General features: G+C 36.6%; 1 protein-coding gene across 1 annotated transcript in view; it reads left to right on the top strand.

The window, feature by feature from the left end:
- The window catches only part of LOC150081103 (laminin subunit alpha-2-like), a 707,948-nt gene that overhangs the window by 233,764 nt on the left and 458,070 nt on the right, over nucleotides 1-16,114 (top strand). The window contains exons 24-25 of the mRNA XM_090380924.1: nucleotides 3,614-3,753; nucleotides 11,605-11,838. Coding sequence (XP_090237050.1) covers nucleotides 3,614-3,753; nucleotides 11,605-11,838 — 374 coding nt within the window. The remainder of the gene's footprint in view (nucleotides 1-3,613; nucleotides 3,754-11,604; nucleotides 11,839-16,114) is intronic.

Below are 16,114 nucleotides of genomic sequence, written 5' to 3'. Positions count from 1 at the left end.
TTGGTGCATAAATCGTTATAACCTTTAGCTTGTACCTCTTAGAAATCCTGACACCCTTGGTGATGTACTTTTGAAATCCAAAATGTTGTTTTTTATATCTTTATGGACCTGAAAGCCAACTTTGCATTTGCTCCTTTCATTGTTTCCATTGGTGTACAGCAGATTTCCACTTGATAAACTTAACTGATTCATCCCCAGGGGCTCACATCTGGTGAGTATGACCTTGGCACACCCAGGGTCCTCAGCTGGATATCATCATTCTTCTCTTTCTTGGTGATTTCCTTCTACTGCTCTCTCTCTCTCTCTCTCTCTCTCTCTCTCTCTCTCTCTCTCTCTCTCTCTCTCTCTCTCTCTCTCTCTCTCTCTCTCGGGGTAATTCAAAATTTTTTTTTGTCTGGTGCAGCATAAGCCTCAGGTCTCCTTGCACCATATGGCTAATAATAATATTTCTTCTTGTTTCAGCCAAACAGATGATATTCCAATTCACATTTTCTAATTCCTTTTCCAGCTCTAATATCCTGTCTTTACTGATGAACGATGTTATGTTGTAACAGGCCAAGTTCAGTTTTTGTGCATGGCGGCCTGGTCATGACCAGAGAGTCTTAGTACCCTCTGCTTCCACCCTGATCCTCTCGCTGCCGTAAGAGGGGGAAGTGAAAGCTGCTGGGGACTGAGGGCCATTTATTTTGTTGTGCTGTCATGTGTTGGAGGGTTTGGTCTTTTCCTATTCACGCTGACCAGTTGTCTTGAAAAGAACCACTCTATATGCTTGTTGCCACCTAAGTGACATAACAGGGCTTACCATCGAGAAGATGTGCATGAGTGGATTTTAGGGAGGCAGGCCAACCGGACTGCTCCTAAATCATCTGAAATAGAAAGATATTGGATCCATCAGTGTTTTAGACTGAGTGTCTGATAACACACAGAATGCCTGTTCCCCTGTAAGTTAAAAGAGATAGTGTATTTATTTTCCAACTAGGAACAATTTTTAGTCAGTAATTCTGATTTTATCTTGTTGATTCCTATTTCAAAAAAGTGTCATGAATTTGATATAGCTGAGAAGTCAGGAGCAGGAGTGAAGTATGACACACATGGCGCACTATGGCCACAGATGCCAATGCACCTAATAAATCCCAAAACAAACAAACAAGTAGACACACTCTTTGAATGGACTGTAGTTCAAGCCTTCATGATTGCTAAATATAATTAGCAATTGTATTCATTATTTATTGAGAGCAGTTTAACTCTGTCCTGGTGATCATGCTGGAGTATAAACAAGAAAAAATTTGGATATTCACAAATAAAACTGAAGGGGGGTAACTGTGTCAAATATAAACTGTAGGAGCATTTGCATGCACAAATGCAGTCAGCAATTCCTACAATGTCCAAACTCTAGGCTGTGCTGCTCAGTATTCTCTGAAGTTTGAAAAGCAGATTCAGAAAGATAAGTGAAAGATATGTATCAAGAAGCAGGAAAAAGAAGAATTATTTTATGAAACTCAGATTCATATGTGGCTGTAGTTCAAAAATCACCTGCAATCGTCATCAAAAATGAAAGTTTCAGTATCACCAAATCTCTCAGAAACTAGCAGAATAAACTGAATTTGTAGCACAGAGTTAAAGGAAATATTAGACAGCATCTGAGGTTACTACAGGAAACATTGATAGAATATTTTCCATAAACAGACAAAGGCTTACAGTTGGGGTCACAATCCTTTCAGAGAATCTGGTATTTTTTTTCAGATAAGTAACTGATTTTGGGCTGAAAACTTTTTTTCAAACCTAAGTCGCTTTTCTCTCTCTCTCTCTCTCTCTCTCTCTCTCTCTCTCTCTCTAACCTTTTCGTTAAGCTTAAAGCAAGACTATTTGTTGGTAATGAGAACACGATTCAATCTTTATCCCATTTTCAGCTGTGTAATCTAAGAGAAAAATATTTTTATCTTAAACCTTGGTAAAGTCCCATTCAAAGTCTTAAACATCTCGGTCAGTCCTCTCACAGATGATGCAAAGGTTGCTAGAGCAGTTAATGACAGTGATCAGGGTAAACTGCAACAGATCTAGAAAAATTGGGCAGATAGACTGAGAAATGGAAGTTGAAGTTTAACATTGACAAATGCAAGGCACACTTCATATGAATAGTTATCCCAGAGATTAACATACCAGCTGTATGGTACTGAGGGTAGTGAAAAATGAAAAAGACCTGGGGGTAATTGTTGCAGTCAGACATAAAGTTCTCTGAATAGTGCAGGTAGGCTGCTATAGCAGCTCATGTGGTTTTGTCAATGATCTACAGGAATTTTGCTAGCAGGGATTGGGAGGTGATTATTTCATTGTAAAAGGCAATGATTGGGCTACATCTTAAGTACTGCATACAGGTCTGGGGGCCTCATTTTAGGAAGGATGAAGATCTGCTTGAATGGGTGCCGAAAAGGGCAACAAGAGTATTGAAGGGAACAAAAGGGTGGTTTTTCCAAGAAAGGTTTCAGTTCTGCAAATTGCAGCATCCAGAGACTAGGCACCTGTGAGGTAATCTGATTGAGGTGTTTAAGGTCTTGAATGGATTGAGTGAGCTCAGTGCTGATGGCATCCTTCAAATTCAAGAATGACGATTGCAGGATAGATATGCAGAATTTTCCCTTCAGCCAGTGGGTGTTTGAGTGTTGGAACAGACTTACATCTGTTGTTGTGGAGATGGGTATTTCGAATAAATTTAAGGAAGAAATAGATAAATTTATTGGAGGAGATGCACAGGTGATCTGGGAAGAGGTTTTTTTTTTTTTTATGTGAAAACATCTTTGGCAGAACCTACTAAATTTCGGTACAACAGTCAGTGATGGAAGTAGGTTTGCCCATTGGCAAAAATGTGAAATGTAAATTATGTCACTTCCTAAATGACTAATGCAGTCACTAATGTTGATTCAGTAGAGTAGGCATGAGCATAAAACGTTACATCATTATTTCAGACTGAAATAAAACCAATTAGTAACAAAAATGAGAGATGGAAATGACAAATTTGCATTATTTCTGTCTCGCATTTTCGCCAACAGGCCAAACACTGACTGTCGGACTGAAATTTAATAGGTAACACCAAAGATGTTTTCACATAAAACATTTTTCATGCATACAAGGTACACACATGCACTTTTTTTTTTTTCCTGGCTGATGCTTTATAAGCTGGCTTTTTTGCATTATTTACCAATAAATGAAGTTTTGTAAGCAGTACAGACAAGCTGTAAGGACAGCTCATGGGATTTTGTCAACAATATGCAGGAATTTTTCTAGAGGGATAAAAAGGTGATTATCTCATTGTATATGTCAATGGTTAGGCCACAACTTGAGTACTGCATGTAAGTCTGGGAGCTTCATTTTAGGAAGGATATTGATCTGTTGACATGGATGCAGAGAAGACCAATGAAATTAGTGAGGGGGACAAAGGACACTCTTACCAAGATTGATAAATTGATAATTTTGATTATTTTCATTCCCTACAATACCTAAAGGGCAAAATATATGTCCAACAAACTATAAATTTTTTAAAAGTAAATTTGAGTATTTAGTAAGTATAATTAGGTTAATGTAATAAATCTATTAATTTTTTCTTTTTTTTTTTTAGAGTGCGATCCTTGTGATTCTCCTGGTCGAACTTGTGATTCTAAAACAGGTAGATGTGTATGTCCCCCATATACAACTGGGAATCGATGTCAGTTCTGTGCTTCAAATGCATGGGGTTATGATTCTGTTGCAGGTTGTAAGGTAAATGTTTTTAACATGTTCACTTTCACCTGTATTTGAGAAAGTGCATTCAGTGTGGCATAATTTTCAGAATGTTGAGAAATAATAACATTCTGAAATCCTCAACATTCCAAAAATTCATAAATAATGATTGACCTAAAAGCAAACACTTACTTTAGTTCTTAGCTGTAAATTAGAACCGAACTCAGTTTTATTGCAAGTTTATTCTATGTACATAACATAACTTCAACACAAGAAATCAACAAACAAAAATGTGTATCAAGCTATAAATCAAAAATGAAGTGTTACTGCTAGTAGCCCAGAGTTCAGTTGGTGTGCCGACAAAATTCAGCTGTTAATTTCATGTGCCTTTATTATATACCACTTGTATACTGATCACTAACATATAAGTTTGTGCAATGGCATCATGTCTACAGGTAGCCATGATGTCAACATGTAGATATGATGCCATTGCACAAACTAATATGTTAGTTAACTTCTTCATAACCTGAGGCTATTCCCTAAACAAATTATGTATATTGATCACTTAAGAATGACCACCAATGTTGCATTATGGCACAGAATTTGGATGTTTATTGAATGCTTATATGCAGTAATGGCATATCACTAGAGCAGTGGTTTTCTACCTTTATTTGCTCGTGGCCCACTTCTGAGTTTCATTCACTCTGTGCACCCCCCCGCACATTGTTTAATTATAATAAATGTAATATTTATAATAAATGCAATATTTATAATAAATATATACTTTATCAACTGCACTTTTTATTTATAACATGTATTATTTGTGTATAATAAAAGGAATATTATTAATAAAAAAGGTTTATTAATTATAATCTTTATTTATACAATTATAGAATTTTTGCTCATATAATATTTTGTTTATTCACAATATACGATTATGCTCCTAACAAAAAAATATTACAATAATATTATTGTCCCTTAGTTTGGTGATATCCATGCAGATCTCACTAATTTCTTTTTATATTAGTAATAATTTTATTTTAGAAGTGAACTTTTCGTGGCCCACTTAACAGTTTCCATTGCCCCCAATTTTATGACTTTTACCTGTGGCCCCCTAGAAATACAGCATGGCTACCCCATTGAGAACTTTTACCTGTGGCCCCCTAGAAACACAGCATGGCCCCCCAGTGACTTAGAGTACCATTTGACACTTATATATGTCAGATACAGCAGACATGTTAGACAGAGAAAAATGTTAATTTATTTAATATTCTTAAATTACATCAAGAGTTAAAAAGAACAGTATTACACAAAATGTATTTTTTGAATTGCTGAAATTGTAACAAAGGTTACACTGACAATTTCAGAATCCCTGAAGAACACAGACCTGTGAATTTAAACTTTTTTAAAAGTTTTATTGGCTCCAGTAAGTGGTTCCATTTTCATAATCCATTTTTGCTGTTTTTAAAAACAATCTTCATTTGTTTTGCTCTTACTCACATAAGAAGTTTTTACAAATTAGAAAGAAAGAAAATAGTAATATAAGTTAAATTATTTTAATATTATATGTTAACAAAATAAATATTATTTATCATACTACAAACTAATTATCATACTACAAAATAATTCATCATACTTCATCATTTACGCCTGAGAGGGCATAAATGATAAATAGGATAGATGTGCAGAAGTTTGCCTTTAGCTAGCTGGTGGTTGATTGCTGGAACAAACTTCCATCCTTTGTTGTAGAAGTCGATAGCTTAAATAGATTCAAGGCATATTTAGGATGGTGCCTTTGTAGCCAGGTGGGCAGGAGTAGCAGTGCGTAGCACACGCTTCTTGGTTAGTCTATGGTTTGAGCCCGTAACCACGAAATACGGAGGGTGTGGAAAGGTCAGGGAATGACCACCGCATATCCCCGGAGCAATATGGCCTTAGTTGCTAATGCTCCTAAAACCAAATAACAACAACAGCATATTTAGGAATATGCCTTGCATCTAGACAAATATTTGCAATGAGTGGATGGGTGAAATGAAGGATTTTTTTTTTTTTTTGGTTGATGATGTATAACCTTGCTTTCTTACATCATGTGCCTTTGCTAATAATAATTTATCATACTACAAATAACATCTTTAAAGACATTCCAAGTTCTTATTCAGTAGCCACCGTTATATTTTCCTTCTGGAAAAAAGGACATTTGCCATATGGATACTTGAATTAGTTTCCATCTTTTTTCTAAACCTTGTATGATTGATTTCATCTAGCCCAGTTTTATGTGAGTGCAATTTATAGCACTTCTTTCCCATCACCACATTTTCATGTTAGCATTAGCATTAGTTGAGGCAGATGATGCAAGAAAGAAAGCTTATACAGCATCAGCCAAAAAAAAAAAAAAAAACCCATTCCTTTTCACCCATCCGATCACTCCATATGTTTGTCTAGTTCAGCCTTAAATTTATTTAAGCTATCAACTTCCACAACAACAGATGGAAGTGTATTCTAAAGCAAACTTCCACGCAACTGTTCTACAATTGTCTTTCCTCAGTTTGAATCTATGCACCCCTCTCAGGTTCTTAATATGATCAAGCAGAAGTATCCCATCAGCATTGAGCTTCCTCAAACCATTCAAGGCATTATACATCTCAATCAGATCACCTTGCGGGTGCCTGGTCTCCAGATGCTGCAACTTGCAGAACTTAAGCCTCTCTTGGTAAGAGCACCCCTTTGTTCCTCTCACCAATCTTGTTGCCTTTCTCTGTACTCATTCTAGCAACTCTACATCCTTCCTAAAATGAGTCCTCCAGACCTGTACACAGTATACAAGATGTGGCCTGACCATTGATTATACCTTAATCAATTATACCTGACCATTGATTATACCTTAATCAATAGGAGGCGATTATACCTTATACAAAGGTATAATCACCTCCTTGTCTCTGCTAGCAAAATTCCTATATATCATTGACAAAACTGCATGACCTGTGACGCCCGTTTGCACCATTCAGAGAACTTCATATCTGACTGCACAATTACCCCCAGGTCTTTTTAATTCTCCACCTCCCTGAGTGTAGTACCACACAGTTGGTACATTTCTCTTGGGTTACTGCTACCCATATGCAGTACTTTGCATTTGTCAGTGTCGAACTTTAATTGCCACTTCTCAGCACATCTGCCTAACTTTTCTAGATCCTGTTGCAGTAGCATACTGTCATTAACAACCCTGCCAACCTTTGTATCATCTGCAAACTTAGACATTAAGCCTGATGTACCTTGATTGATATTATTGATAAATACACAAAACAACAATGAGCTCAGTACTGAACCCCGAGGGGACTCCACTAATAACATTAGTCCACGTAAAGCAGTGTCCATTTGTTATCACTCTCTGCCTAGAACCACAAGCATGTTAAATGCTTGTGGTTCTAGGCATTAGTCTACTTCCATGAAACTGTTGTTTCTATATCCAATATTCACCCCATTCACAAAAAAACCATAGAAACTTTGTAAACAGATAAACAGATTGTTGATATAGTAAGATATAGAGGACTCTTAAATAAAAGCCTAGTTGTCCAACACTTAGACAACTGGGAAAACTCTAGTAACTGGCACATTATGTTCTAAAACTGGGTCACCAATTACAGCAATCTTATTTGCAGTCCACAAAAGGATAAAAATGTAACTCATCATGGTCCAGATCCCTTTTAGGTATAAAATTAGTAAAACATCGAGTAAATATTATGATAATGTTTTTATTTCCAAAGGTTATTACAGAATACAAAGAAAGATGCATTCAGTATTGTATGATAAAAATATATATGCTATACATTTATCCACTACAGCCTGATTGGCCAAGGGGCTGTTTGTTTAAATATAAAAATGATTGACTTTTAAAATTTTACATGTCAAATTAACAGTTATTACTTACAGTATAATTATTCCATACTGCTTGGTAGTGCATACTGTATAAAAGTTCACCATTGTGATTTGGTCAATCCAGTTCGATTTGTTTGACAGATAACTTGTGTGATCTAGACCTGCTAATGTTCTTAAAATCGGACAAATGCTAAATTATTGTGATTTTTCTCTTGTAAAAAATTTGTGTCCTCATTTTGAATTTAAATCAATGTTTTGAATTTAACCAAATAAAAATAGAATAATAAATATAAATAGGATATTAAAATTTCGAAATATTATATTTTGAGTCAGGAAATCTCTTAACTGAGATATTTTTCAGGAATAACTGCATGCACATAAGAGTAATCAGAGTAGATTGAAATTATTTCAAAGACCTGCTTAAAGATGGAAGAACCTTGCAACAAGACAAAGGAATAAAAACAAGCTTTGGCCATAAATCCATGCATGACAAATAATTGGGAGTTAATTACCCGAAGCTTGGTGGGGGGCTTTTCATTTATGCCATCTTCAAAGGGGAAGCGAACATGTGTCGAAGCCCGTATACATAGCCCCAGCATGTTCGATTATATAGTTTGGGAATTTGAAAATCTAGGGATTTAAAGAAAAGAATATGGAAGTTCCCACTTGGAAATTCAGGTGCATGACTACCCGTCCGTGTTAGTAGAGGTCCTGAATGGGGTGGCTGTTGTTATGTTTTGTTATTAGATTTTTAACTTGTAGGATATTTGTTTTAGATCCTACTTGTCTGAAATTATTATTGGCCTATGTATGTTTATTAACTTGTTTGTTGATCTTATTGCAAGAGTTTCACTGGTTTCTAGCTTAAATTTTGTCTTGTTTGTCTAATATTATGGTGTTTTCAAAGGATGGGTAATGTCTTGTGTCTAAGTGGTGAGCTACCAACTCAGAGCTAATTTTTTTCCATCCAGTCTGTTTTTTCTTTATTATTTGAAGCTACTTTTAAACTGGTTTTGTGTTTTTGAATTCTGCTATGTAACGATGTTCTTGTGCTGCCTATATATGTACAGTCACAGTCTATTGTGCAAGTAATTGCATAAACTATGTTTGTTTGTTGTTTAGAGTCTATTGTTTTATTATTTTTTTGTTGAATTTTTAAGGTATACCCATATAGTGTCTTGGAGCTGCCGAAGGCTAGGTTTACCCCAGAATCTTCGAAAATTTTTTTAAAAGATTGTTGGTAAGTGTCAACGTATGGGAGGCCTATCCATTGTTTTTTCATTACTTTTTGTTTTTGTTTACTATTTCTTTCGGTAGTATTTAAGGCACTGTTTATGAGCCATTTTGGGTAATTGTGGTTGGAGAATCTGTCCTTAAGTGATTCAAATTCCTGTTTACAGTCATCTTGTATAGTTGAATACTTGAATGCATTGCTGAACTGGGCTATTAAGATTGATTTTTTTTTTTTTTTTTTTTTTTGTGAGAAAGGGGTCCGTAGCTGTCAAAATGGCACCTCCGTAGCCAGGTGGGCAGGAGCAGCAGTGCATAGCACATGCTTCTTGATTAGACTGGGATTCGAGCCCATGACCACCATATACGGGGGATGCAGAAAGGTCAGGGAATGACCACCGCATATCCCCGGGAGCAATATGGCCTTAGTTGCTAATGCTCCTAAAAACCAAATAACAAACAACATAACAGCTGTCAAAATGTAAATAATTTCCCTTATTGGTAGGTTTGTGATATATATTTTAGTATTGATTTTGGTAGCATTTCTTGTTAATGTTAGATTTAGTTTTGTGCTGTTGTTTTCTTCATTTTCTATTGTGAATTGTAGCCTTTCATCTACATTATTCAGCTCATGAAATTATTTTATTTATGGTATCCAGTTTTCCTATAAGCAGACAATCATCAATGTACCTTCCATATCCTAGTAAAGTTTCAAGACAACAGAATTCCCATAATGTTTTTATACAATGTCCAGTTTGGTTTGTGAAATTTTAATACCATACTTAATGGCATCTTTGCAGCAACATCATTTACGTCTACATTTACCATTCATATTGATCAAGAAAATGAATAAATGTGCAGTTTGAATTGATGGTACAGTAATGTACAATAATTTTCCGATAAATTTTTTTATTGATTACAATGTAATTTACATTTTATGTGTAAAAGAGGTTTGGCTTGCCATTCTTATCCTTTGGAATTTCCTAGTATTACGGGATGCTTAGAATAAAACTTTTACCGTGTATATGTACAAAATAAACAATGTTATTCTTTGGGTTTATTCAGGACACAATCCAGATTAGTTTAACTTTCCTTCTGCAAGCAATGGGAATGGATGTGTATAAGTTACCATTGTGAAATAGGACTCTTAGTGAAAGTAGTTGGTCTAATATGCTATGGAAACAGTTAACCTATTTAATGTTGCATATAGTGTTTTGAAAATATGTTAATAATCCCAGTTTGTTTGTTTGTTTGTGTGGGGGAATTGACTTTGAAATTCCAAAAATAAGTGGTTTACTCCACTGATTATACACCTGCATATTTTCATAAATGCAATGAAAATATGCAGATACTTTTAAAGTATTCATTATTATAAATACTTGTGGAATGTTTATGATGACCTGAAAGTTTAAGCAGATTTTTTTTGAATGCTGCTAGGGTACATAAAATACTGCTGGCGTGGACAGCTGTGCAAAAGATAGAATACATTGTACTTTGATTCAATGCCTTATTCTATGGTTGTCATATGTTTGCTGTAAATGGGGGCCATTCCTTTGATGAAAGATCTGAAAATCTTAAAACATCCATTAAGACAGTGACCTGAGTTTTAGGAAAATAGTGTATTCACCTTTTTGTTGCTGCTATTTATATAAAATGATATTGGCAATTTAGGTTTACAATATGGATAATGAGTTCCTTTCTAATGTGAGCCAAAAAGCCCCAGGGGCTTGGCACACCCAGGGTCCTGAGTTGGATATCATCATTCTTCTCTTTCTTGGTGATTCCTTTCTACTTCTCTCTCTCTCTCTCTCTCAGGATAACTCAGAAATTTTTTTTTTTTTTTTTTTTTTTTTTTTGGCCGGTGCAGCATAAGCTTCAGGCTTCCTTGCACCATATGGTTAATAATAATAAAACCTTATTGGCTGAAAGGACAAATAACAAACAACATAACATGTCATTGGAAGGAAAAAAGTGTCCCCAAGGCTCAAATTGAGCATAGAGATGCATTCACTTTTCATACTACTTCAATAGCCAAATTAAATATAATCCCATAACCTTTATTGTTTTTCTTTCCAAAAGCTATGAATAAGGACTGGGATAGGTTTTTATATGTAAAGAATAAATTCCTAAGAATTACTGAATCTAAAATCAAAGAGGTTATTTCCATCATGCCCCACAAATAACTTATTCAGGAGAAATCATTTGATGTCACATTAAATCCAATTGAAAATGCAACATGGAGGACTTAATGTAATCGCTACCAATTTCCTTGGAGCAACTGGATGGGTGAAATGGGAAGTGGGGTTTTTATTTATTTTTTTTGCTGTTGCTGTATAAGCTTGCTTTCTTGCATTGCATCATATGCCTCAGCTAATGCTAATTATGGGGAAATATCAAGGAAATTCTGATTGTTTAAAAAACAATGAGCCGAAATGTGTCCTTAAAGATAAATTTTCTGCATTTTTATATAGATTTTTTTCATCAGACAGAAACTAGTTTTTTTTTTTTTGGCTGGGGGGATAAAAGAGTGTTACTAGGAAAGGTGGATCCATAATGCTGACTACCACCTGCTGGATGTTGTTCAAAGAAACTCTAGATGTCATTTGTAGTGTAAACAATGTAAAAGGAGGAAAAAAAAAACTTAAAACAATGTAAAAAAGTATGTAAAAGTAACAAATTATAAAAACATTTTGTATTTAATTTGTTCTATTATTAATTACAATAAAATTTCATCTGTATAAATAATTCATTTTACTCTAAGAAACTGACTGTTCATTTTCATTCCAGCCTTGCAATTGCAGTGTACGGGGCTCACCAAGTCAAAAATGTGATCCTGTCACTGGAAACTGTATATGTTTAGAAGGATTCGAAGGACGTCACTGTAATCGTTGTCATCCTGGTTATTACAGTTTTCCCAACTGCCTTAAGTGTGATTGCAATTTGATGGGTACGGAACTTGTACATTGTCAAGCAGCTGAACATCAGTGTCAGTGTGATGACCAAGGACAGTGTCCTTGCAAAGTAAGTATGCACTGAAATTGGATTTGTAATACTATCATAAACTAATAAATTGGAACACAAATGGAATACCATTTCTGTATGCAAGGATTAATAATGCACCAGAAAATGTACATTGTGGACATCATAGAATGACTATTTATATATTTGTGAAATGAATTACTAAATTTTACTTTTGATTTTTTATGCAGGTAAGTTTGTTCCATTAAGTTGAGAATTCATAGTTTGACAGCAAATAAAAATTAAGATAGAAACATGGTTATGAATTAAAAATTAAGATGTGGCATATACACAGCACAAATATACCCATCTCATTATCATTGTGGCCTTGGCAATGCCCCCCCCCCTCTCTCTCTCTCTCTCTCTCTCTCTCTCTCTCTCTCATCACAGCTAGCAGAGAATAGGAATAGGAAGCAATATTATACACTAGCAGACCTGTATTCCTCCTAGAGAATTACCAATGGGTTTAGTCTGACTAGTATGCAAAAACAGTTTTAAAACTGTACCCATGAAATTCAAGGTATATTGCATCTAGACATCATGACCTTCAGAGAGCAATAATAATGAAATATGAATTGGCCAGTGACATGGAAGGTTGGCCTTTTTTTTTTTTTTTTTTTTTTTTTTTGGATTTTGAGGATGCCACACCTCGATCCCTGTTATGTTGATTCATCCAAGAGTAGGAGACTGGCAGAATTACTTAACAAGTACAGGTCACTGTTGAAAAAAAAGCCGTGAATTAGGATTGAATTTGAAAGTGTCTGCAATTTTGCCCAGATACGATAGGAGGGAGTATATGATGAGAGCCTTGTTGATCAATTCAGCCCTGGAAAGATTGTGCAAGGCTCAAAGGGTAGAATTTTTTTTCAGCCTGGACTGTACTTGTAATAGGAGAGACTGCTTCTACAGGGATGGGATACACTTAAATAGAAAGGGTGCAAGAATATTTGCTGATGCTATCGAGGCAGTGTTAGGTGGGTCAGAAAACTGCTAGCTTGGAGGAATACAAAGCTAATAGATTAACAGTAGCCACTGGCAGAGGTGAAAGAGATTCATGCACTGCTTCTATTGGAATGAGCAGAAGCCTGAAAAACAAGATGTACGATATTTCAGAGACTGCTGGGAGTCATTGCGGTACAAGTAAACACATGGGTTGTGTTAGGGTAGCTAAGAATAGAAACAGGTGCATGTATACTTGCGTGTACACCAATGCTAAGAGTTTAGTAAATAAATTTGATGAATTTGAGGTATTGCTCAAAACATCAAAGGCAGATATCGTTGGGATATCAGAGACATGGTGTCACACAGATATAAGGAATGCAGAACTGGAATTTGGGGAGTATAACGTCTACAGAAAGGATAGACAGGATAGGAAGGGAGGAGGGGTTATGCTATTAGTTAAGAAATACATAAACTCCAAGGAAGTGAAGCCAGTCGACATCGCTGGACAGTGCGGTGTCGAGTCAGTTTGGTGTGACATAAGCATTGGGAGATCAAAATTGAGAGTAGGAGTGTGCTATAGGCCTAATGACTCTGATGAGTATAATAAGAAACTGTACAGGGAAATAGTGGGCCAGTACATCAGAGAGCCATATAATGGGAGATTTTAATTTCCCAGATATTGACTGGAATTTTCGGCTGGTCCCTCACACACTCGCAAGGCTTTTGTGGATTTATTGGATGATTGTTTTCTACATCAGCATGTATGGGAGGCAACTAGAGGGAGTAATAGACTCCCTCTAGTTGCCTCCTGATAATCAACTCTTGACTTGATTATCAGTAGTGATTCTTCATGCATTAAGAATCTGCAGATAAAGGAACCACTAGGTGGCAGTGATCACAGTGTGCTGAAGTGGGATTTACTCAAAGAGGTAACTACCATTAGGGGTAAAGGGAAGGGTTATTGCATTCGTAAAGGCGACTACGATGGACTGAGACAGTATTTAAATTCTATACAGTGGGACCAACTGATGATGTTACCAACAGCAAATTCAAAATGGGAAGCATTCAAAGAACTTATCTTGGAAGCTACTAGGTTTTACATACCAACTAGGAAATATTGTTCAAGGTTTAGGCCTAAATGGATGTCAGATGAAGCTAATGAGACATATGGCAGAGAAGAAAAATGCATGGGATACATACAAATTAACACGTGACACAGAAGCCTGTGATAGATACAAGCTGATCTGTAACCAAGTTACAAAGCAGGCGAAGGCAGATTATGAGAAATCTTTGGCAAGGGATGCAAATAAAAACAGCAAAGAGTTCTTTATTTATGTAAACTCTAGAAGGAAGGGAATGAATCAGATTGGTCCACTTGATATCGATGGGTCACCTGTTGATGATCCTGCTCAGGTAGCTAACAAACTAAATGAATATTTTGCATCGACATTCACACATGAGGAGTTATTCAGCGAGGGGAATGCCAGAGGTGTATTCAACTCTGTCAGTAAGCTAGAGAACCTTGTAATAACTGAGAGTAAAGTGGAGGAGAAATTGTTGAAGATAAACACAAGAAAGGCACCTGTGGTGGATGGGATCTATCCAGTAGTATTAAAGGAGGCAGCAAAGGAAGTAAGCAAACCCTTAGCCATAATTATGAGAGCTTCCTTGGACTCAGGGGAGGTACCGATGGTCTGGAGATGTGCAAATGTGACCCCAATTCACAAAGGAGGATCAAAGGCTGACATAAGTAATTATAGACCTGTGAGTTTAACTTCTGTTCCAGGAAAATTAATGGAGGCACTGGTTAAAGAAGCACTGCAGGATCATCTAGACAAGACTTCAGTTATAGCTCGGACACAGCATGATTTTGTTAAGGGGAAGTCTTGCCTGACCAATTTGATTGGATACTATGATGCAGTCACAAAAGAACTGGATGCAGGAAATAACTTTGATATTATATACTTGGATCTTAGAAAGGCTTTTGATACTGTTGCACATGGAAGACTGCTGCACAAATTGCAGCAGTGTGGCATTGGAGGCAAATTGCTGCTATGGATAAAGGGATGGTTGAGGAGAAGACAGAGAGTGGTAATCAATGGACACTGCTCATCGGGGACTAATGTTATTAGTGGAGTCCCTCAGGGCTCAGTGTTGGGTCCATTATTGTTTTCTGTATTTATAAATGATATTGATGATGGTATATCAAGCTTAATGTCCAAGTTTGCAGATGATACGAAGGTTGGCAGGGTTGTCAAGGACACTACTGACACTATGCTGCTGCAACAAGATCTGGAAAGGTTGAGCAGATGGGCTGAGAGGTGGCAAATGAAGTTTAACATTGACAAATGTAAAATACTACATATGGGAAACCGCAACCCCAGGGCAACGTATCAACTCTGTGGTACTACACTGACAGTGGTAGAGAATGAAAAGGATCTGGGGGTTATTGTGCAGGCAGATATGAAGTTCTCTGAGCAGTGCAGACGGGCTGCAAGAGTAGCTCATGGTGTCTTGTCTATGATATACAGGAATTTTTCTAGCAGGGATAAGGAGGTGATTATTCCCTTGTATAAGGCAATGGTCAGGCCACACCTTGAGTACTGTATACAGATCTGGAGGCCTCATTTCAAGAAGGATGTAGAGCTGCTGGAACGAGTACAGAGAAGGGCAACAAGATTAGTGAATGGAACAAAGGGGTGCTCTTACGAAAAAGGCTTAAGTTTTGCAAATTACACGGTCTGGAGACTAGTCACCAGCGAGATGATCTGATAGAGGTGTATAAAGCCTTGAATGGTTTCAGCATGCTCAATGCTAATGGGATTCTTCCTCTTGCTCAGAATAATCACCTGAGAGGGCATAAATTCAAAGTGAGGAAAGACAGATGCAGGATAGATGTGCAGAAATTTGCCTTTAGCCAGTGGGTGGTTCGTTGGTGGAACAGACTTCCATCCCTCGTCGTGGAAGTTGATAGCCTAAACAAGTTTAAGGCTCAGCTGGACAGGTATTTTGAACGAACAGAGGGGTGAAGTGGAAGTGTTTTTTTTTTTTTTTTTTTTTTTTTTTTGGCTGATTTATGCTGCTTTCTTGCATCAAATGCCTATGCTAATCCTGGGAGTCACTGTAAGCAGGGATTAAGGTGCAGTCACTTCCAGTATGCTACATGGGGGGAAGGGGGGAAAAAACAGGGTTACCACCAGTCAGTAATAGTGTGAAGGTGCAAGTAGAGCATTTGGTTGTAGTAGAATAGCCAGACTTCGTTAAAAATTTGATCCACTCTCTATGGGGATCTGAATATGAACTGGGGATCTGAATATGAACTGAGTTTCTTCATTCA

This window comes from Mastigoproctus giganteus, chromosome 9, assembly GCF_048544385.1.
Source record: "Mastigoproctus giganteus isolate SK-2022 chromosome 9, ASM4854438v1, whole genome shotgun sequence".
Taxonomy (NCBI): Eukaryota; Metazoa; Arthropoda; class Arachnida; order Uropygi; family Thelyphonidae; genus Mastigoproctus; species Mastigoproctus giganteus.
Note: the sequence above shows the minus strand (reverse complement) of the source record. Positions and strands in the feature narration are given on the sequence as shown.